Source organism: Aegilops tauschii, chromosome 5 (assembly GCF_002575655.3).
Source record: "Aegilops tauschii subsp. strangulata cultivar AL8/78 chromosome 5, Aet v6.0, whole genome shotgun sequence".
Lineage (NCBI taxonomy): Eukaryota > Viridiplantae > Streptophyta > Magnoliopsida > Poales > Poaceae > Aegilops > Aegilops tauschii.
Window position 1 is genome coordinate 85,801,420 of NC_053039.3, and position 24,386 is coordinate 85,825,805.

At 45.5% G+C, this 24,386-nt stretch overlaps 2 protein-coding genes across 3 annotated transcripts; one reads left to right on the forward strand and one right to left on the reverse strand.

Moving 5' to 3' along the window:
• The first annotated feature begins 16,928 nt into the window (after positions 1-16,928).
• On the forward strand, positions 16,929-19,472 carry LOC109763398 (cation/H(+) antiporter 15-like). The gene is made up of 2 exons (XM_020322242.1): positions 16,929-17,147; positions 17,274-19,472. The coding sequence occupies exons 1-2, from the start codon at positions 16,929-16,931 to the stop codon at positions 19,470-19,472; spliced, it is 2,418 nt and encodes an 805-aa protein (XP_020177831.1).
• Positions 19,473-19,534: 62 nt separating this feature from the next.
• On the reverse strand, positions 19,535-21,510 carry LOC109763402 (F-box/LRR-repeat protein At3g26922-like). 2 transcript variants are annotated; one of them, XM_020322247.4, is made up of 3 exons: positions 20,382-21,510; positions 20,131-20,292; positions 19,535-20,031 (listed from the first exon to the last, which is right to left on the reverse strand). In XM_020322247.4, exons 1-3 carry the CDS (start codon positions 21,372-21,374, stop codon positions 19,675-19,677), a joined length of 1,512 nt encoding a protein of 503 aa, XP_020177836.1. In that variant the 5' UTR covers positions 21,375-21,510; the 3' UTR covers positions 19,535-19,674. The 2 variants fall into 2 exon arrangements, with proteins under 2 accessions (XP_020177836.1, XP_020177837.1); XM_020322248.4 differs by having other exon boundaries at positions 20,131-20,268; positions 20,382-21,499.
• Positions 21,511-24,386: the final 2,876 nt, after the last annotated feature.

The window sequence follows — 24,386 nt, forward strand, 5'->3', positions numbered from 1 at the left end:
GTTAGCATACCACAAATGATCGTTTAGTTTATTGCTATTGCTTTCTTCATGACTTATACATGTTCCTATGACTATGAGATTATGCAACTCCCGAATACCGGAGGAACACTTAGTGTGCTATCAAATGTCACAACGTAACTGTGTGATTATAAAGATGCTCTACAGGTGTCTCCGATGGTGTTTGTTGAGTTGGCATAGATCAAGATTAGGATTTGTCACTCTGATTGTCGGAGAGGTATCTCTGGGCCCTCTCGGTAATGCACATCACTATAAGCCTTGCAAGCAATGTGACTAATGAGTTAGTTGCGGGATGATGAATTACGGACGAGTAAAGAGACTTGCCGGTAACGAGATTGAACTAGGTATGATGATACCGACGATCGAATCTCGGGCAAGTAACATACTGATGACAAAGGGAACAACGTATGTTGTTATGCGGTTTGACCGATAAAGATCTTCGTAGAATATGTAGGAACCAATATGAGCATCCAGGTCCCGCTATTGGTTATTGACCGGAGATGTGTCTCGGTCATGTCTACATAGTTCTCGAACCCGTAGGGTCCGCACGCTTAACATTCGATGATGATTCGTATTATGAGTTTATGTGATTTGATGTACCGAAGGTTGTTCGGAGTCCCGGATGAGATCATGGACATGATGAGGAGTCTCGAAATGGTCGAGACATAAAGATTCATATATTAGAAGGCTACATTCGGACACCGGAATTGTTCGGGTTGTATCGGATAAGTTTCGGAATATCGGGGGTTACCGGAGCCCCTCCCCCCCCCCCCCCGGGAAGTTATTGGGCCTCATGGGCCTAGTGGTGGAAGAGAGGAGGCAGGCCAAGGTGTGGCCCCCCCCTAGCCCAAACCGAATTGGACTAGGGCTAGGGGTCGGCCCCCCTTTCCTTCTCTCCTCCCTCTCCTTCCCCCTTCTCCTTGTGGAAGTAGGAAAGGGGGGTCAAATCCTACTTGGAGTAGGTCTCCCACCCCCTTGGGCGCGCCTCCTCCTGGCCGGCCTCCTCCTCCCTCCCTCCTTTATATACGTGGGGAGGGGGCACCCAAAGGCACAACAGACAATCTCTTAGCCGTGTGCGGTGCCCCCTCCACAGTTTTACACCTCGGTCATATCGCCGTAGTGCTTAGGCGAAGCCCTGCGCTGGTAACTTCATCTTCACCGTCACCACGCCGTTGTGCTGACGGAACTCTCCCTCGGCCTCAGCTGGATCTAGAGTTCGAGGGACGTCACCGAGGTGAACGTGTGCAGATCGTGGAGGTGCCGTGCATTCGGTACTTGATCGGTTGGATCGCGAAGACGTTCGACTACATCAACCGCGTTACTAACCGCTTCCGCTTTCGGTCTACGAGGGTACGTGGACACACTCTCCCCGCTCATTTCTATGCTTCTCCTAGATAGATCTTGTGTGATCGTAGGCAAAAAAAATTAAATACTACGTTCCCCAACAATGATGTGTACCAGACCTGATGTGTGCCTTGCTATAAGTTTAGCAGGGAGGTACCAAAGTAATCCAGGAGTGGATCACTGGACAGCGGTCTAGAACATCCTGAAGTACCCGAAAAGGACGAAGGATATGTTTCTCGTTTATGGAGGTGCTATCTCTTGAGCACTGCGTTGGTTTTCCCTTGAAGAGGAAAGGGTGATGCAGTAAAGTAGCGTAAGTATTTCCCTCAGCTTTTGAGAACCAAGGTATCAATCCAGTAGGAGATCACGCACGAGTCCCTCGTACCTACACAAACAAATAAGAACCTCGCAACCAACGCGATAAAGGGGTTGTCAATCCCTCAACGGTCACTTACGAGAGGGAGATCTGATAGATATGATAAGATAATATTTTTGGTATTTTTATGATAAAGATGCAAAGTAAAATAAAAGGCAAAAGAAATAACTAAGTGTTGGAAGATAAATATGATGGAAAATAGACCCAGGGCCCATAGGTTTCACTAGTGGCTTCTCTCGAGAGCATAAGTATTACGGTGGGTGAACAAATTACTATTGAGCAATTGATAGAATTGAGCATAGTTATGAGAATATCTAGGTATGATCATGTATATAGGCATCACGTCCGTGACAAGTAGACCGACTCCTGCCTGCATCTACTACTATTACTCCACACATCGACCGCTATCCAGCATGCATCTAGAGTATTAAGTTCATAAGAACAGAGTAACGCTTTAAGCAAGATGACATGATGTAGAGGGATAAACTCATGCAATATGAAATAAACCCCATCTTGTTATCCTCGATGCCAACAATACAATATGTGCCTTGCTACCCCTACTATCACTGGGAAAGGACACCGCAAGATTGAACCCAAAGCTAAGCACTTCTCCCATTGCAAGAAAGATCAATCTAGTAGGCCAAACCAAACTGATAATTCGAAGAGACTTGCAAAGATAACCAATCATACATAAAAGAATTCAGAGGAGATTCAAATATTGTTCATAGATAAACTTGATCATAAACCCACAATTCATCGGTCTGAACAAACACACCGCAAAAGAAGATTACATCGAATAGATCTCCACGAGAATCATGGAGAACTTTGTATTGAGATCCAAAGAGAGAGAAGAAGCCATCTAGCTAATAACTATGGACCCGAAGGTCTGAGGTAAACTACTCACACATCATCGGAGAGGCTATGGTGTTGATGTAGAAGCCCTTCATGATCAATGCCCCCTCCGGCGGAGCGCCGGAAAAGGCCCCAAGATGGGACCTCACGGGTACAGAAGGTTGCGGTGGTGGAATTAGGTTTTTGGCTCCGTATCTGGTAGTTTGGGAGTACGTAGGTATATATAGGAGGAAGAAGTATGTCGGTGGAGCAATGTGGGCCCCACGAGGGTGGAGGGCGCGCCCCCCTACCTCGTGCCCTCCTGGTTGCTTTCTTGACGTAGGGTCCAAGTCCTCTGGATCACGTTTGTTCCGAAAATCATGTTCTCGAAGGTTTCATTCCGTTTGGACTCCGTTTGATATTCTTTTTCTGCGAAACACTGAAATAGGCAAAAAACAGCAATTCTGGGCTGGGCCTTCGGTTAATAGGTTAGTCCCAAAAATAATATAAAAGTGTATACTAAAGCCCATTAACATCCAAAATAGAATATAATATAGCATGGAACAATCAAAAATTATAGATACGTTGGAGATGTATCAAGCATCCCCAAGCTTAATTCCTGCTCGTCCTCGAGTAGGTAAATGATAAAAACAGAATTTTTGATGTGGAATGCTACTTGGCATAATTTTCAATGTAATTCTCTTAATTGTGGTATGAATATTCAGATCCAAAAGATTCAAGACAAAAGTTTAATATTGACATAAAATAATAATACTTCAAGCATACTAACTAAGCAATCATGTCTTCTCAAAATAACATGGCCAAAGAAAGTTATCCCTACAAAATCATATAGTCTGGCTATGCTCTATCTTCACCACACAAAGTATTTAAATCATGCACAACCCCGATGACAAGCCAAGCAATTGTTTCATACTTTTGGTGTTCTCAAACTTTTTCAATCTTCACGCAATACATGAGCGTGAGCCATGGATATAGCACTATATGTGGAATAGAAGGTGGTTGTGGAGAAGACAAAAAAGGAGAAGATAGTCTCACATCAACTAGGCGTATCAACGGGCTATGGAGATGCCCATTAATAGATGTCAATGTGAGTGAGTAGGGATTGCCATGCAACGGATGCACTAGAGCTATAAGTATATGAAAGCTCAACAAAAGAAACTAAGTGGGTGTGCATCCAACTCGCTTGCTCACGAAGACCTAGGGCATTTTGAGGAAGCCCATCATTGGAATATACAAGCCAAGTTCTATAATGAAACATTCCCACTAGTATATGAAAGTGATATCATAATAGACTCTCTATCATGAAGATCATGGTGCTACTTTGAAGCACAAGTGTGGTAAAAGGATAGTAACATTGTCCTTCTCTCTTTTTCTCTCATTTTTTTTATTTGGGCCTTTCCCCTTTTTTGGCTTCTTTTTCTTTTCTTTTATTTTCATCCGGAGTCTCATCCCGACTTGTGGGGGAATCATAGTCTCCATCATCCTTTCCTCACTTGGGACAATGCTCTAAAAAATGATGATCATCACACTTTTATTTACTTACAACTCAACAATTCCAACTCAATACTTAGAACAAAATATGAATCTATGTGAATGCCTCCGGCGATGTACCGGGATATGCAATGAATCAAGAGTGACATGTATGAAAGAATTATGAACGGTGGCTTTGCCACAAATACGATGTCAACTACATGACCATGCGAAGCAATATGACAATGATGGAGCGTGTCATAGTAACGGAACGGTGGTAAGTTGCATGGCAATATATCTCGGAATGGCTATGGAAATGCCATGATAGGTAGGTAAGGTGGCTGTTTTGAGGAAGGTATATGGTGGGTGTATGATACCGGCAAAAAGTGTGCGGTATTAGAGAGGCTAGCAATGGTGGAAGGAAGGAAGTGCGTATAATCCATGGACTCAACATTAGTCATAAAGAACTCATATATTTATTCCAAAAATCTACAAGTTATCAAAGCAAAGTATTACGCGCATGCTCCTAGGGGGGTAGATTGGTAGGAAAAGACTATCGCTCGTCCCCGGCCGCCACTCATAAGGAAGACAATCAATAAATAAATCATGCTCCGACTTCATCACATAACGGTTCACCATACGTGCATGCTACGGGAATCACAAACTTTAACACAAATATTCCTCAAATCCACAACTACTCAGCTAGCATGACTCTAATATCACCATCTTTATATCTCAAAACAATTATCAACATCAAACTTCTCATAGTATTCAACACACTCATCAGATAATTTTTACTAATCTTGGATGCCTATTACTTTAGGACTAATTCTCAATTTAAGCAAATTACCATGCTGTTTTGTAGGACTCTCAAAATAATATAAGTGAAGCACGAGAGAACAATAGTTTCTATAAAACAAATCCACCACCATTCTCTAAAAGATATAAGTGAAGCACTAGAGCAAAAACTATATAGCTCAAAAGATATAAGTGAAGCACATAGAGTATTCTAATAAATTCCGAATCATGTGTGTCTCTCTCAAAAGGTATGTACAGCAAGGATGATTGTATCAAACTAAAAAATAAAGACTCAAATAATACAAGACGCTCCAAGCAAAACACATATCATGTGGTAAATAAAAATATAGCTCCAAGTAAAGTTACCGATGGAAGTAGACGAAAGAGGGGATGCCTTCCGGGGCATCCCCAAGCTTTGGCTTTTTGGTGTCCTTAGATTATCTTGGGGTGCCATGGGCATCCCCAAGCTTAGGCTCTTGCCACTCCTTGTTCCATAATCCATCAAATCTTTTACCCAAAACTTGAAAACTTCACAACACAAAACTTGGCAGAAAATCTCGTGAGCTCCGTTAGCGAAAGAAAACAAAACACCACTTCAAGGTACTGTAATGAACTCATTATTTATTTATATGGGTGTTAAACCTACTGTATTACAACTTCTCTATGGTTTATAAACTATTTTACTAGCCATAGATTCATCAAAATAAGCAAACAACACACGAAAAACAGAATCTGTCAAAAACAGAACAGTCTGTAGTAATCTGTAACTAACGCAAACTTCTGGAACTCTAAAAATTCAGCCAAAATAGGAAGACCTAAAAAAATTGTTTATTGATCTGCTGCAATTGGAATCAATACCATATCACGTTCTGATAATTTTTAACAATTGTTTTCGTGAACAGAAAGTTTCTGGAATTTTCGGCAAGATCGAATAACTATCATCCAAGAAGATCCTATAGGTTTAACTTGGCACAAACACTAATTAAAACATAAAAAAAAATCTAACCAGAGACTAGATCAAATATTTATTCCTAAACAGAAGCAAAAATCAAAAAACTAAAAATAAAATTGGGTTGCCTCCCAACAAGCGCTATCGTTTAACGCCCCTAGCTAGGCATAAAAGCAAGGATAGATCTAGGTATTGCCATCTTTGGTAGGCAATCCATAAGTGGCTCTCATAATAGATTCATAAGGTAATTTTATTTTCTTTCTAGGGAAGTGTTCCATGCCTTTCCTTAACGGAAATTGGAATCTAATATTCCCTTCCTTCATATCAATGATTGCACCAATCGTTCTAAGGAAAGGTCTACCAAGAATAATAGGACATGAAGGATTGCAATCTATATCAAGAATAATAAAATCTACGGGCACATAATTCCTATTTGCAACAATAAGATCATCATTAATTCTTCCCATAGGTTTTTTAATAGTGGAATCCGCAAGGTGTAAGTTTAAAGAGCAATCATCAAATTCGCGGAAACCTAACAAATCACACAAAGTTTTTGGAATCGTGGAAACACTAGCACCCAAATCACACAAAGCATAGCATTCATGACCTTTAATTTTAATAGTAGGTTCCCACTCATCATAAATTTTTCTAGGGATAGAGACTTCCAACTCAAGTTTTTCTTCATAAGATTGCATTAAAGCATCAACGATATGTTTGGTAAAAGCTTTATGTTGGCTATAAGCATGCGGAGAATTTAGCACGGACTGCAACAAGGAAATACAATCTATCAAAGAGCAATTATCATAATTAAATTCCTTGAAATCCAAAATAGTGGGTTCATTGATATTTAAAGTTTTAACTTCTTCAATCTCACTTTTATCAATTTTAGCATCAAGAACTAAAAACTCCGAATTTTTGGAACGCCTTCTAGGTAAAGGTGGATCATATTCAGTCCCATCATTATCAAGATTCATATTGCAAAACAAAGATTTAATAAGAGACACATCAATAACTTTTAGATCTTCATCTTTATTTTCATAAAAACTAGAAGAACATGCTTTCACAAAGCAATCTTTCTTAGCACGCATCCTAGCGGTTCTTTCTTTGCACTCATCAATGGAAATCCTCATGGCTTTGAGAGACTCATTGATATCATGCTTAGGAGGAATAGATCTAAGTTTCAAAGAATCAACATCAAGAGAAATTCTATCAACGTTCCTAGCCAATTCATCAATCTTAGGCAACTTTTCTTCAAGCAAAGCATTGAAATTTGTTTCCCAATTTATAAATTCTTTAACACTAGTTTCAAATTCAGAGGGCATCTTAGTAAAACTTCCATAAGAGTTGTTGTAGGAATTACCATAGTTATTAGAGGAGTTATTAGGATACGGCCTAGGATTAAAGTTTCCTCTATACGCATTGTTACCAAAATTATTCCTACCAACAAAATTCACATCCATAGGTTCATTATTATTCTCAATCAAAGTAGACAAAGGCATATCATTAGGATTAGAAGAAACACTCTTAGTAGCAAATAATTTCATAAGTTCATCCATCTTTCCACTCAAAACATTAATTTCTTCTATCGCATGCACTTTTTTACTAGTAGATCTTTCGGTGTGCCATTGAGAATAATTAACCATAATATTATCTAGGAGTTTAGTAGCTTCTCCTAAAGTGATTTCCATAAAAGTGCCTCCTGCGGCCGAATCTAAAAGATTTCTAGAAGCAAAATTCAATCCGGCATAAAAAATTTGTATGATCATCCATAAATTCAAACCATGAGTAGGGCGATTACGTATCATTAATTTCATCCTCTCCCAAGCTTGTGCAACATGTTCATGATCAAGTTGCTTAAAATTCATAATATCGTGTCTAAGAGAGATGATCTTAGGGGGAGGAAAATACTTAGAGATAAAAGCATCTTTGCACTTATTCCATGAATCAATACTATTTTTAGGCAAAGATGAAAATCAAACTTTAGCGCGATCTCTAAGTGAAAAAGGAAATAGCTTCAATTTAACAATATCATTGTCCACATCTTTCTTATTTTGCATATCACACAAATCAACGAAGCTATTTAGATGGGTAGCGGCATCTTCACTAGGAAGGCCGGCGAATTGATCTTTCATAACAAGATTCAACAAAGCAGCATTGATTTCGCAAGATTCAGTTTCGGTAAGAGGAGCAATCGGAGTGCTAAGAAATCATTGTTGTTGGTATTGGTGAAGTCACACAATTTAGTATTGTCTTGAGCCATAGTGACAAGCAAGCAATCCAACACACGAGCAAACAAGAAGCAAGCGAAAAAGAGGCGAACGGAAAATAGAGGGCGAATAAAACGGCAAGGGTGAAGTGGGGGAGAGGAAAATGAGCGGCAAATGGCAAATAATGTAATGCGAGGGATAAGGGTTTGTGATGGGTACTTGGTATGTCTTGACTTGACTTGACTTGGCGCAAATCTCCCCGGCAACGGCGCCAGAAATCCTTCTTGCTACCTCTTGAGCACTGCATTGGTTTTCCCTTGAAGAGGAAAGGGTGATGCAGTAAAGTAGCGTAAGTATTTCCCTCAGTTTTTTAGAACCAAGGTATCAATCCAGTAGGAGATCACGCATGAGTCCCTCGTACCTACACAAACAAATAAGAACCTCACAACCAACGCGATAAAGGGGTTGTCAATCCCTCAACAGTCACTTACGAGAGTGAGATCTGATAGATATGATAAGATAATATTTTGGTATTTTTATGATAAAGATGCAAAGTAAAATAAAAGGCAAAAGCAATAACTAAGTGTTGGAAGATTAATATGATGGAAAATAGACCCGGGGGCATAGGTTTCACTAGTGGCTTCTCTCGAGAGCATAAGTATTACAGTGGGTGAACAAATTACTGTTGAGCAATTGATAGAATTGAGCATAGTTATGAGAATATCTAGGTATGATCATGTATATAGGCATCACGTCCGTGACAAGTAGACCGACTCCTGCCTGCATCTACTACTATTACTCCACACATCGACCGCTATCCAGCATTGCATCTAGAGTATTAAGTTCATAAGAACAGAGTAACGCTTTAAGCAAGATGACATGATGTAGAGGGATAAACTCATGCAATATGAAATAAACCCCATCTTGCTATCCTCGATGGCAACAATACAATACGTGCCTTGCTGCCCCTGCTGTCACTGGGAAAGGACACCGCAAGATTGAACCCAAAGCTAAGCACTTCTCCCATTGCAAGAAAGATCAATCTAGTAGGCCAAACCAAACTGATAATTCGAAGAGACTTGCAAAGATAACCAATCATACATAAAAGAATTCAGAGGAGATTCAAATATTGTTCATAGATAAACTTGATCATAAACCCACAATTCATCGGTCTCAACAAACACACCGCAAAAGAAGATTACATCGAATAGATTTCCACGAGAATCGTGGAGAACTTTGTATTGAGATCCAAAGAGAGAGAAGAAGCCATCTAGCTAATAACTATGGACCCGAAGGTCTAAGGTAAACTACTCACACATCATCGGAGAGGCTATGGTGTTGATGTAGAAGCCCTCCATGATCAATGCCCCCTCCGGCGGAGCGCCGGAAAAGGCCCCAAGATGGGATCTCACGGGTACAGAAGGTTGCGGCGGTGGAATTAGGTTTTTGGCTCCATATCTGGTAGTTTGGGAGTACGTAGGTATATATAGGAGGAAGAAGTACGTCGGTGGAGCAACGTGGACCCCACAAGGGTGGAGGGCGCGCCCAGGGGGTAGGCGCGCCCCCTACCTCGTGCCCTCTTGGTTGCTTTCTTGATGTAGGGTCCAAGTCCTCTGGATCACGTTTGTTCCGAAAATCACGTTCCCGAAGGTTTCATTCTGTTTGGACTCCGTTTGATATTCTTTTTCTACGAAACACTAAAATAGGCAAAAAAAACAGCAATTCTGGGCTGGGCCTCCGGTTAATAGGTTAGTCCCAAAAATAATATAAAAGTGTATAATAAAGCCCATTAACATACAAAACAGAATATAATATAGCATGGAACAATCAAAAATTATAGATACATTGGAGATGTATCAGGAGGTGACAAAGAGCTCGTCATAAATGGTTACGTCGATGCTAGCTTTGACACTGATCCGGATGACTCTAAGTCGCAAACCAGATACGTATTTATATTGAATGATGGAGCTGTCAGTTGGTGTAGTTCCAAGAAAAGCGTCTTGGCGGGATCTATGTGTGAAGCAGAGTACATAGCTGCTTCAGAAGCAGCGAATGAAGAAGGAGTCTGGATGAAGGAGTTCATATCCGATCTAGGTGTAATACCTAGTGCATCGAGTCCAATGAAAATCATTTGTGACAATACTGGAGCAATTGCCTTAGCGAAGGAATCCAGATTTCACAAGAGAACCAAACACATCAAGAGACGCTTCAACTCCATCCGTGATCAAGTCAAGGAGGGAGACATAGAGATTTGCAAAATACATACGGATCTGAATGTGGCAGGCCCGTTGAGTAAGCCTCTTCCACGAGAAAAACATGATCAGCACCAAGACTCCATGGGTGTTAGAATCATTACAATGTAATCTAGATTATTGACTCTAGTGCAAGTGGGAGACTGAAGGAAATATGCCATAGGGGCAATAATAAAGTTGTTATTTATATTTCCTTATATCATGATAAATGTTTATTATTCATGCTAGAATTGTATTAGCCGGAAACTTGATACATGTGTGAATACATAGACAAAACACAGTGTCCCTAGTATGCCTCTACTAGACTAGCTCGTTAATCAAACATGGTTAAGTTTCCTAACCATGGACATGTGTTGTCATTTGATGAATGGGATCACATCATTAGGAGAATGATGTGATGGACAAGACCCATCCGTTTGCTTAGCATAATGATTGTTAAGTTTTATGGCTATTGCTTTCTTCATGACTTATACATATTCCTTTGACTATGAGATTATGCAAGTCCCGAATACCAGAGGTATACCTTGTGTGCTATCAAATGTCACAACATAACTGGGTCATTATAAAGATGCTCCATAGGTATCTCCGAAGTTGTTTGTTGGGTTCGCATAGATCATATTAGGATTTGTCACTCCGAGTATCAGAGAGGTATCTCTGGGCCCTCTCGGTAATGCACATCATGATGAGCCCTTCAAGCAATGTGACTAATGAGTTAGTTGTGGGATGATGCATTACGGAACGAGTAAAGAGACTTGCCGGTAACGAGATTGAACTAGGTATGAAGATACCGACGATCGAATCTCGGGCAAGTAACATACCGATGACAAAGGGAATTACGTATGTTGTCATTACGGTTTGACCGATAAAGATCTTCGTAGAATATGTGGGAACCAATATGAGCATCCAGGTTCCACTGTTGGTTATTGACCGGAGAGGTGTCTCGGTCATGTCTACATAGTTCTCGAACCCGTAGGGTCCGCACGCTTAACGTTCGATGACGATTTGTATTATGAGTTATGTGATTTGGTGACCGAATGTTGTTCGGAGTCTCGGATGAGATCATGGAAATGACGAGGAGTCTCGAAATGGTCGAGAGGTAAAGATTGATATATTGGATGATAGTATTCGGACACCGTAAGTGTTTCGGAATGTATCGGGTACATATCGGAGTACCGGGGGGCTTACCGGAACCCACCGAGGGAAGATATGAGCCATAGGAGGGTGGCACACCAGCCCACATAGGGGTGGCGCCCCCCCCCCCAGGGAGGAGTCTGAATTGGACAAGGGGAGGGGGCGGCTCCCCCCTTTCCTTCTTCCTCTTTCTCCTTCCCCCTTTCCCCCTCTGATAAAAGGAGGGGGGCGAATCCTACAAGGAGCCCAAGTGGGACTCCTCCCACTTGGGGCGCGCCTAGGGCCGGTCTCCTCCCCTCTGCCTCCTTTATATACGGGTGTGGGGGCGCCTCTAACACACATCAATTGTTCCAAGCCGTGTGCGGCGCCCACCTCCACAGTTTACGCCTCCGGTCATATTCACATAGTGCTTAGGCGAAGTCCTGTGCGGATCACTTCACCATCACTGTCACCACGCCATCGTGTTGACGGAACTCTCCCTCGACACTTTGCTGGATCAAGAGTTTGAGGGACGTCATCGAGCTGAACGTGTGCAGAACTCGGAGGTGCGATACGTTCGGTGCTTGATCGGTTGGATCGAGAAGACGTTCGATTACATCAACCGCATTAAGTAAACGCTTCCGCTTTCGGTCTACGAGGGTACGTGGACACACTCTCCCCCTCTCGTTGCTATGCATCACCTAGATAGGTCTTGCATGATCGTAGGAAATTTTTTGAAATTGCATACTATGTTCCCCAACACAGGTATCTCCAAAGGTGTTTGTTGATTTGGCATAGATTGAGATTAGGATTTGTCACTCCGAGTATCGGAGAGGTATCTCTGGGCCCTCTCCGTAATACACATAATAAGCTTGCAAGCAAATGACTAAGAAGTTACTTACGAGATGATGTATTACGGAACGAGTAAAGATACTTGCTGGTAACGAGATTGAACTAGGTATAGAGATACCGACGATCGAATCTCGGGCAAGTAACATACCAATAGACAAAGGGAATTACGTATGTTGTCATAAGGTTTGACCGATAAAGATCTTTGTAGAATATGTAGGAGCCAATCTGGGCATCCAGGTTCCGCTATTGGTTATTGACCAGAGAGGTGCCTCGGTCATGTCTACATAGTTCTCGAACCCGTAGGGTCCGCACGCTTAACGTTGGTTGACGATATAGTATTATATGAGTTATGTATGTTGGTGACCGAATGTTGTTCGAAGTCCCGGATGAGATCATGGTCATGACAAGGAGCTTCGGAATGGTCTGGTGGTAAATATTGATATATGGGATAATAGTGTTTGGTCTTCCTAAGGGTTCCGGAATTCACCGAAAGGGGTTTCGGATGTTTCCCGAAATGTTTGGGTACGAGAACACTTTATTTGGGACAAAGGGGAAAGCCCACAAGGGTTTTGGAAAGAGCAAAAGGAAGTTTTGCGGAGACAGAGGCCAGACGCCAGGGTCTGGGCCCAGACGCCGGGAACCCTGGCGTCTGGTCCTGGACTCTGAGAAGGACTCTTGCCTTTCGGGCAAAACCGACTTTGAGGAGGCTTTTACTCCAAGTTTCGACCGCAGGGCTCAACATATAAATAGATGGGCAGGGCTAGCACCCAAGACACATCAAGAATCGCCAAGCTATGTGCCGGCAACCCCGTCCCCTCTAGGTGTTCCTCCGTCATAGTTTCTGTTGTGCTTGGCGAAGCCCTGCGGAGATTGTTCTTCACCAACACCATCACCACGCCGTCGTGTTGCCGGAACTCATCTACTACTTCGCCCGTCTTGCTAGATCAAGAAGGCGAGGATGTCACCGAGCTGAACTTGTGTTGAACGCGGAGGTGTCGTACGTTCGGTACTTGATCGGGACGAATCATGAAGGTGTACGACTACATCAACCGCGTTGATAAACGCTTCCGCTTTGCGATCTTCAAGGGTATGAAGATGCTCTCCCCCTCTCGTAGCTATGCATCTCCATGGATAGATCTTGCGTGTGTGTAGATTTTTTTTGTTTTCCATGCAAACATCTAAGAGCAAGGTGGCAGGAGAGATCTTGGAGTATACATCAAGTCTTCGGTGGAGGTAGTCTTGAACACGCCTCCTACGTACGGCCTCTGGAGTCCATCTTGACCACGAATGAGCGCCTGTCGGCCCAACCCAAGGATCATGGGCCGGCTAGCTTAGCACCCCCAATCCAGGACACCGTCACCACTGATCCCCATGAGGGCTGGGATGGCTATAGGCATGTCTTTGCCCGTCCACGGATATTAGGCCCGGACGGGTTAAAGCCATGTTTGGATCCGGTAGGTACCCCTGGGTGGAGAGCCGATTCAGTTGCAGGCGCATGATGGAGCAGATTCCCAGTCGCCCTTGAGGGGACCATGTGGGCGCTTGGAAGAGCTTGCATCATCCACCATTGTTGGAACTCCTAAAACTCGACTTTGGAGGAAAGAATGGTGTTGGGCGGTGAGAGGGGAGAGCTAAGATGCGCTTGGTCGTGGATTTGGGCCAGGTACTGGTTAAATAAAGCTAGGAAAAGCGATGCTTCAACGTACGGTCATAAAGACTAATCTGGCCGAAGATGGCTCTGCATCCGAACTGAAGACTCTGCATCCGAACTGAAGACTCCGATGATGGAATAGGAACTCGCCTGTCAAGCCAAAGACTAATCTGGCCGAAGACATTATCCGACGAAGATCACTGACCTTGGCTTTGACGACAAGTTCGGGGGCTACTAACGGTATCCTGAACTAGGGGGTCCTAGCCCGACTGGACTAATACATGGGCCGGACTGCCAGCCCATCAAGGAGGAGAGACTTCAGAGGCCTTCAATCTGCCTCGCCCCAAGACTTGGCGTGTACCTCAATTATATCTGTTAGATTCGATATGTAATCCCTAGATGGCAACCGACCATGTGTAACCCTAGATACCCTTGGTGCCCATATAAACCACCCTAGGCTTTAGACCATAACTCATGATCTCAAGGTAGATCAACTATGTACGTTGGTACTCTCATAATATGAGTAAGAGCAGGACGTATGGTTTTACCTCCTTAGAGAGGGCCCCAACCTGGGTAAATACGGTGTGTCCTCTGTCCCTTGTTACCCATCGATCCAATCTAACTCAGACCCCCTACCCGAGGCCTGCCGGTTTTGACACCGACACTCATGAAATTTATTTCTTTGTTGTAAACATCCATAATTTTTTCTACAAGCCTAGCCAAAGTTTACAAAGTCTGACTATGAAATAAAAACATAAGCAAAAACCTCCTTTTGCGGGACGTGAAGATTTTGCACCCAAACTCAAATGAGCTTGGGTGAACAGTAAATTTGGAAAATGTTCAAAATAATCTGAAATTTTTCTATGGCAAACTTTGACAAATGTTCTAAGAGTTTGCAAAGTTTTATCATGAAGTTACATTTGCGGAAGTCGTGCAAAAAATCGATACTCTGCAAATGCTACTTTCAAAAGCATTTTGGTGCACTTATTTTATTTTATTTTTGCCATGACTTCCAGTGATTTTGTGCTGAAATTTTCCAAGCTCTTAGAACATTTGTCAAAGTTTACCATAAAAAATCAGATTTTTTTAAACATTTTTTAGAGTATGTGCTCTAAATGCATTCCACGTGCTTAGCTTCGCTCTCATTACCTTCAAACAACAAGACGGTATCTCCAGCTAATCGTAGGTCTGAGATTTCAGGGGAGCCTCAAGCACATCTTGATGGGAGATACTTCACGTGAGTAGTGATTAGAGTGGCGTAGCCAGGGCTGGGCTACACCCCGGGCCAGCCCTCGTAGCTACAGTTCTATGGACACTACAGTAGCAAAAATAGCTAGTGTACAAAGGATTGTGGAGCCACGCCCCAGGCCATGGCCATAGTAGCCTGGGGCCTGGCTACGCCACTTTACACTCTAATGTTATCAGTGACAAGTAAACTTAATATTGAAAGAGCGGACCACTTTGTTGTAGCCCACGCAATGGATTAAAAGAACCCAAGATGATTTCATTAAATTTACGAAATATCTCACCGAGGTCACACACGACATTATCCAATTGTCCAATTGGTAACCCAAACTTTTGCATCCGTTTGCTTAAGATAATTCCAGTCAACTTGATCATACGCTTCCATAAGTACTCCCTCCGTCCCAAAATTCTTGTCTTAAATTCGTCTTAGATACGGATGTACCTAATACTAAAACGTGACTTGATACATCCGTATTTAGACAAATCGAAGACAAGAATTTTGGGACGGAGAGAGTACATGTTTGATTCCATTTTCACTATTTATGTTTTAAAATGCTACTTTGTTTGCAAATCATAAAGTTTAACCATCTCGTAGCACAAAGATGGGGTCACACGTCCCTAAGAGCCAAAAATAATAATCGTCTGTCTCCTATATTTCTGGTTTGCGAAAATGTGGAATAAATTATTCCCGCCTTTGCCACATTATAGTGTGTTTTTTCTCTAAAGTCAAACATTGTACTAAAGTCAAACATTGTAAACTTCTGGCAAGTTTATAGAAAAAACATAAACATTTAAAACACTAGATATAAATTATACTCCCTCCGTTTTATAGTGTAATGCATATAGATTTTTTTAAGTCAAACTTTGTAAACTTTGACCAAGTTTATAGACAAAACTATTTACATCTACAATACCAAATGTACAGGGTATGAAACTACACCTTGTGATGAATCTAATAATACATGTATGACATTTTAAGTGTAAATACTTTTCTTCACAAACTTGGTCAAATTTTGAAAGGTGTGACTTTTGGAAGATCTATATGCACTACATTATGGAATGGATGCAGTATACAAATATATTTCATGAGGAGCCCTCATGGAATTTGTTTCTTTATTGTAAATATCCATTTTTTTCTACAAGCCTAGCCAAAGTTTACAAAGTCTAACTATGAAAAAAAAAACGTAGGCAAAAACCTCCTTTTGCGGGACGTGAAGTTTTTGCACCCGAGCTCAAATGAGCTTGGATGAACAGTAAATTCAAAATATATTAAGAAAAATGTTCAAAAAAATCTGAAAAGAATATATGGCAAACTTTGACAAATGTTCTAAGAGCTTGCAAAGTTTCATCATAAAATCACATTTGTGAAAGTCGTGTCAAAAGAAAATCAATAATTTGAAAATGCTACTTTCGAAAGCATTTTGGAGCACTAATTTTATTTTAGTTTTGCCACGACTTCCAGCGATTTCGTGCTGAAATTTTTCAAGCTCTTGGAGCATTTGTCAAAGTTCACTATAAAAATAGTTCAGATTCTTTTAAACATTTTTCGAGATACTGTTAATTCCTATGAGCTCGGGTGTAGAAGGGCACTTTGGCCTTTTGCGTGGTTATTAAGAGAGCGCGATCCCAATAAACTGAGCGACCGGTGCACCACGTTTCCCGCCAAAGCACTTCCACTCCACACCATCCCGCGCCTTGGCCTCGCCCCATCTTGCATGCAAGCGTCGAATGCCATGGAAGAAAATTCCCCATTCCGCACTTGCCTTGCTTCCTTCGCCCTCTGCTCCACGAGCGCCGGCCACCGATGTCGCTGGCGGGGGAGGTCGTTGTCAACAGAAGCCTCTACTGCTTCGAGCACAGCTCCGGCCGCCCCACCTCCTCCGGCGTCTTCGCCGGCGACGACCCCCTCAAGTTCTACTTCCCCCTCCTCCTCTACCACATCTGCATCATCTTCATCCTCTCCCACGCCATGTACGCCGTGTTCCGCCGTGTTGGCATCCCGCTGGTCATCTCCCAGATCCTCGTACGTACGCTCTCGGCTCTCGCTCCTCCATGAATGCCATTGTTGTGCGCCATTGATCGAGCTAGCCTCTGGTTGATTGATTGGTTAATTACTAATTGCACAGATGGATCTCCATGCTATGTATAGGCCGGCACGCTGCTGGGGCCGTCGATCCTGGGCCACTACCTCCCACACATCGGCGAGGTCTTCGCCACGCCCGAGGGTTGGGTGCAGATCAACACGGTCGGCGGCTACGCCTTCACGCTCCATATCTTCACCATCGGCGTCAAGACGGACCTCGGCATGATCGTCAAGTCCGGGAAGAAGGCCATCGCCATCGCCGTCCTTGGCACCGCCGCTCCGCACCTCGCCATGTACGTGACGGCCCTCGCGCTCAGCGATCGCATCCCCAAGCAATGGACCGACACCTTCCTCCTCACCAACCTTAACTCCTGGTGGTCGCTCTCGGCCTTCATCGTGGTCTGCTGCACGCTGGATGACCTCCACCTTCTCTCCTCCAAGCTCGGCCGCCTCGCCATGTCCGCCGCCCTCATCGGAGACTTCGCCAACACCTTTGCCATCGCCGGCGTCACATCCTACCTCCTCCAGGCAAGCCCCGAGGAGAAGCTGCAGCGGATTGGCTTCGCCTCGTCGCTCTCATTCACCGTCTTCATCGCGCTCATGGGGCTGGTGGCGCGGCCGGTGATCCTGCGGCTGATCAGGGACGTGCCGGAGGGCGGCATCCTCTCTGAGTCCCGCCTTGTCGCCGTGCTGCTCATCTCCATCACGTGCAGCTTCGCCGGCGAGCTCCTCGGCCTCCACGCGACGTACGGGCCGTTCATGCTGGGGCTCATGCTCCCCGGCGGCGCCCCGCTGGGTGTGACCCTGGCGGAGCGGCTGGACCGGCTCGTCGCCGGCGTGCTGACGCCGCTGCTCATCGCGCAGGGAGGGATGCGGATGAACGTCCACATGATCACGGACGCCTCCACCTGCGGCCTCCTGGAGGTGTTCTTGGTCGTCGGCATCGTCGCCAAGTTTGTGGCGTGCATGGTGCCGTGCTTGTACTGCCAGATACCGGTCCGGGAATCCGTGGCCGTCGGCCTCATGATGAACTTCAAGGGCATCACGGAGGTGGTGTACGCCTCGGCGTTCATGGACTCCAAGGTGCTGGACGACCAGGCGTACGCGGCCTTCATGATCAACGTGCTGGTGGTCGGCGCCGCGACAGGGGCGGCAGTCAAGTACATGTACCACCCGGAGGAGAAGTACGTGGCGAACCAGCGGCGCACGGTGGAGAGCAAGAAGGTCGGCGAGGAGCTCCGGGTGCTGGCGTGCGTCCACTCGCAGGTGGACGTGGCACCGGTGGTGGCGCTGCTTGACGCGGCCAGCCCGACGCCGACGACGCCGGTCTCGGTGTACCTCCTCCACCTTCTGCCGCTCGCCGGGCTCACCAGCTCTGTGCTCCGCTCCTTCAAGCACAGCGACCGGCACTGCGTCCCGACGGGGTCCAAGGCCACCGAGTCGGAGCGCGTCGTCAACGCCTTCCAGTTCTTCGTGGACCAGCGGCAGCAGGGCTCCTCGTCGCTGCTGCCATACGTGTGCATCGCGCCCTACGCCACCATGCACAACGACGTGTGCACCGTCGCGCTCGAGAAGCGCGCCATGCTCATCATCGTGCCCTTCCACAAGCGCCTCGCCATTGACGGCTCCGTGGAGCCCACGTCGCCCAACGCCGGCGCCATCCAGGACACCAACATCAACATACTCAACTACGCGCCCTGCTCCGTCGCCATCCTCGTCGACCGAGGCAGCCTCTCCGGCGTGGCCAGCACCGCGTCCATCGACACCATCGACGGATTGTTCCCGCATCGCGTCGCCATGTACTTCCTCGGCGGGCCGGACGACCGGGAGGCGATGGCGCTGGCGGCGTACATGGCGGAGGACGCGCCGATCGGCCTCACCGTGTTCCGGTTCCTGCTGCCGATAGAGTGGCAGCAGCGGCTGGACCCCGAGGAGGACGAGCTGGACGACGAGGCGACGCAGGAGTTCGTCGACCGGTGGGTGGACGACAACCGGGTCATGTACAGCCAGCACACCGTCGGCGGCTCCCACGAGATGGTGGACGTCATCCGGAACACGAGCGTGGCGTTCGACCTGCTCGTGGTCGGCCGGCGAGCCGAGAGCGTCGAGTCGCCGCTGACGGCCGGCATATCGGACTGGAGCGAGCACCTGGAGCTCGGCGTTCTCGGGGACCTGCTCACGTCCGCCGACTTTGGATCCCGGTTGTCCACGCTGGTCGTGCAGCAGCAGACCATGGCGGCCGCCGGTGAGCTGTACCCCGTTTGAGCAACCATGCAGCTTAAATTCCTCCAGTCGTAATCATATTCAACTACAAGCTAGCTGTGTTTGTAAATTTGTAATCGTAACCTCATGTAACATCTTGGAGGCTAGGTCCTACTGTATTTGACAGAGATTCAGTAATAGAAATTCAGACAATACACAAACTGAGATTGTCAAGAAAGACTACTCAACAGACCTAAACCCAAGTTCAACGCTTACATACGAACGGATCACTTAAATCCAAATCACGGACATTATTGATCATCGAATAACAGCGGAGAAGTCTGTCAGTTTGAAAGTGAAACCGAGCACCTCTTGAAGCCCGTTTCTCCAACTGAAGCTCCTTGCGCTGTTCTGCTAAAAAGGCCCGGCAGTAATATTCGGTGTCAACTTTGAATGACATCAACTCCAGCATTCTCGCGTTCAGTATGAAGAATGTGGCAAAGTTAACTTGCGCCCTGATGCCCCGATAAAATTGCATAACTACCGTCTTTAGACGAAGGTCAAGACACTTGATTAGGTCCCGGTGTTTACGCTTCCACAAATTCAGATCCCCTGATATCGACTGAAAGAACAGATGTGATGAAAACAATCAGCCACTTCAGAGCACGAGCAGATCCAAAAGAGGAGCTGAAAACCATGAATACTAATGAAGAATTGTCACCTGCTGAATGTACAACTTCTCCAAGCATGGAAAACATCTCAACAACTGAAGTGTCGTGCCTATATCCAGACAAGTAATTCTGACATACAAGACCTTGACAGCGCCAACCACCGTCGTGTGGCTATCACTGGGCAATCGCTTTATGAAGCATAAAAGACAACACTAGCATACAGAAGTGCAAATTATATGCAATGTCTCTGAAATAAAGCTTAGAGCATACTGAAGGCGAGAAGTAGAGAGCTCACACCTACCTGAAGAATTGAGGAACTGAGGTACATCTCACCATGAAGGGAACCTAAGGTTTCCAGCTTAGGCGCGGAGATTATGGATACATGCAGGCCATCAAGTATATCGACACGGAGCAACCTCTCAAGGGAAGGGGCATTCTCGATGATGAGTTCTCTGAACTGCGGCTCATCTGTCTCATGATCAGAAAGATAACGATGCCGCAGACGCACACCTATGCTTATAAGGCTAAGGGAGTTGATCCGAGCGCATTGGAAACCAAAGCTGTAGTATATCAGCAAGCACTCCAAGGCGGGGCACCTGGCAATCAGGCCACAGAGCGTGCCCTCAGAGATGCTCACCCGTTCAAGCGCCAGCTGCTTAAGTTGGGGGAGGTGAAGCCCTTGGACGGTGCTGTCCGGGAGGAGGCATCTCCCGATGGTGACAACACGGAGGGTCGGTGAAAAACGGAATGTGGAGGCAGGTGGCGGTGCCAACGGCCGAAGCAGTCGTGGCCGATAGTTCGAGACATGGCAGAACTCAAGCTCCTGAAGCTGGTCGAGGGCGGGGGACCGGAGCCAGGCGTCCACGGTTGCTGCCCGGTCCTGGAGGTAATACGCGGGGATGCGGAGCCGGCGGCCGGGCCCCGGGTGGGCGGAAATGATTCGCGACACCACGCCGGTGAGCCCGTGCTCCTCGTCGGGGAGACGACGGCAGTCGAGGTTGAGAGGCGCGGTGCGCCAGATGTGGCGCCACCGGGACGCGAGGATCTGGGTGCGGGCGCCGTCCTTGGTGCGGAGGAGGGAGACGATCTCACCGAGGATGGGGTCGGGGAGGTTGCTGATGCGGTCGACGCGTCCATCATCTTCATCAGCTGCGGGCGGCGTCTCTGCAGGGTCCAGACAGGGGGCTTCAGTTGCCGGCGACGCCGGCGTCGGCGGCGCCTGTGCCTCTTGGCGGCTGTTGACGGCCGCTGACTTAACTTTCTTCGAACTAGGACCGCCCGGCTCCATTTCCATGGCCGGCGGCCAGCGACCCGGATTGGCGCAGAGGAAGTGAGCAAGGCGGATTGGTGCAGAGGGTTAGGAGTCGCCGGCGGCGGCGTAGAATGTGGATATTTTCGTTGAGGGCTGCGTAGAATGTGGATGGTGGTGCGGATACGGCGGCGGCAAATTTGACAAATTTGACACATAGACCAAATCAAATCACAGAATAAACTGTCCATGAAACTATTTCACGCGGCTGATCCGTGGCGCCTAACTCTCAGGCGCTGCACTAGTGCAATGCCTAGGAGCTAGGCGTTGCACTGTATAGTGTGGCGCCTAGCTCTCAGGCGCTGCACACTGACTTAGTAATTTTCGGATCACACGGGTGCGACGCTGGCCGTGTAGCGCCTATCTGTGAGGCGTTGCACAGTGTAGTGTGGCGCCTTCGTGTCGGGCGTCACACAAAAAAGTCAGCCGCGTGAAATAGTTTCACGGACGGTTCATTTTGTGATTTGATTTCGTTTATAGGTTAAATTTGTCAAATTTGCCTACGCAACGGTGCGGAGAATTTTACGCGTGGAGGCCTGGAGCCCTGGAGCGTGCGCGTAGTGAATCAGCAGAGAAATAGGCTCGTATTTGGTTACTTTTTGGAATGGTTGGCTCGGGCTGGCCTGGCCATTTATTTGGGCTAGGCTAGTTTTTACGTGTATATTTGGTATGACAACATTCGTAACTATATTACCCTAAAAAATTAGTAATTACGTATATATGTATTCATACACGGAAAAGGTATCAGGTGAGTCAATACCACCTTACACTACCATGCAGTATGTGTGGTCAGCTATTTCATGTTATGAATATTTGATTTGAATGATGTAGATCATCACCTTACGATATTTAATTATTAGCAATAGCGTAAACTTGTTGCTAATAATCATAAGGTGCACATAAACAATAATGCTATGGTATGATCTTTGCAAGGTCAATTGACCAAAGTAAACCGCAAATAAGAAGTTGCGGTTAGGGATAAAGGGACACACCGGAGAGGAAGTATACCGGTCTTCACTTCTTAGAGAGCTAATCATAGTTGGAGTGGTGGGCGTTACCACGAAGACACACCAATAATACAAAGGCTCACCTTCTTCTTAAAATATCACCACAAAGACAATTCCCAACCACTAGTGGTAGACCTTGAGCGGCCTCCAAACCTTCGCAACTTTCAAAGGAAAATCACAAGTCAATTCAGCACTGAAGACTAAACCGTTTAGGAGCTTCCAACCTCCAAGAGTAACATGAACAAAGGGAAAAGCTCAGAACTTGCTCAAATCATGAGTTGCTTTGGTCAAAAGAGAGACGAGGAGTGGATCTATGCTTGAGTGGGGCCTCTCCCAAAACTCTCAATAATCCCTCAAGAAATCTTTGATGTGGTGTGGAGGAATAAGAGAGGGATATATCCTAGTTCTAGTCAATGTATGTGCTGGTTAACCCCCTCATGAAAGGGTGGCGGGGTATTTATAGTGGAAGAGCAACTAGTCGGTTCGAGCAGAAATAACATGGCTGGATAGTCCGGCCAGATGACGAGGGGGTGACGCATCAACCGAACAACGAGGAAGAGCGAGTCAAACGTCTATAGAAGAATGGCATGTCCCACCTCATGGCATCCTAAGACAGATCAGGGAAGCGAGATACCGGAGGCGAGGGATGATGAGTGATGGGCAGTCAACCAAGAGGAGTGTAACATCCCAAAATTCTAAATTTTGGAATGTTATATTAAATAGATAATTTTGATTGATTGTTTGATTGTGCCGTGGTTGCTTGTGTGAAATTGAGTGAAATTCAAAACTTTTTGAAAGTTAAATGAGAGGGAATAAAAGGATTTTCCCAAACTTTTGTTTTGCATTTATGATCTCCATGAATTCAAATTCTTTTCAAATACAAAACCCTAGAGAGAAGATGAAATGACTTCTTCCATTTAAATAAATGAAAAGGTTTTTTGAAAATATTTGAATTTCATTTCAAAATATTTCAATTCAAAAACTTTAAGCAACTCAATGATTTTCATGAGAGAAGATAAAATGACTTCTTCAAATCATATGAAATAGGAGTTGGAAGTTTCAAAGAATCAAAAATTTAAAGTCCCCTTTGAAATTATTTTCAATTTGGAGTTATTTGGTTTTTATTCAAATTATTTTTCTCCAAAAATAAAATATATGGAAAATAGGGTAAAATGATTCCCTACAATAGAAAATTGGAGAGAAATAAATTTGAAATTATTTTGGTATTTTTAAAATAAATTTTATTGGGTTTTATTATAGCTGTAGCACTCTTTGTTTTACTTAAACTTTTGTGGATTTTATTTGACTTTACAAAAATGTTTACTCTGTAGAAAATAGTTTTCTGAAAATTTTGATATATTATATGCCTATATAATATTTTTATTTCTGTTGTTTTTATTATTTTTGTTTGTCTGTGTTTAAAAAAACAAAAAAAAAGAACTTCGGGCCGACCGAACTGGGCCGCGCCCAGCCCAGCCGGCCCAGTGCCTAGCCTCACCCGACCGACTCCCTGTCGGAGTCCGGCCGGCGCACGCCATTCGCCGTCGCCGTGGCCGACCCGGCCACCTCCGCGTCGCCTTGCCCCCTCCTATAAATATCGGGCCCCGGGCCCTGTCTCTCCCTCCTCCACATCGCCGCCGCACTTGCCAAGCCGAGCCGCCGCTGCAACGCCGATGTCGCTGCCTCGCCACCGACGCCGCGCCGCAGCCGCTCCTCTCCCCGCGCCGCTCGCCCCTGCCCACGCCGCGCTTCGCCGACTCCGTAGCGCCGCTCGACCCGCCGGAGTTCGCCGCCGCCGACGACCGCCGACCGAACCGGTATAACCGCTGCTTTGACCCGGTTTATTTAGGGTTTTCTCGGTTTTTCCTTTAAAACCGGTTTTTCTTATTTAACCTAGTTATATAGTGAACGTTGGCTGGTTAGGTCTTCACAGCGAACGGATTCGTTCGTTAGCGTTCGGTAGAATTTTTCCTTTTTCTTTTTATTTTCG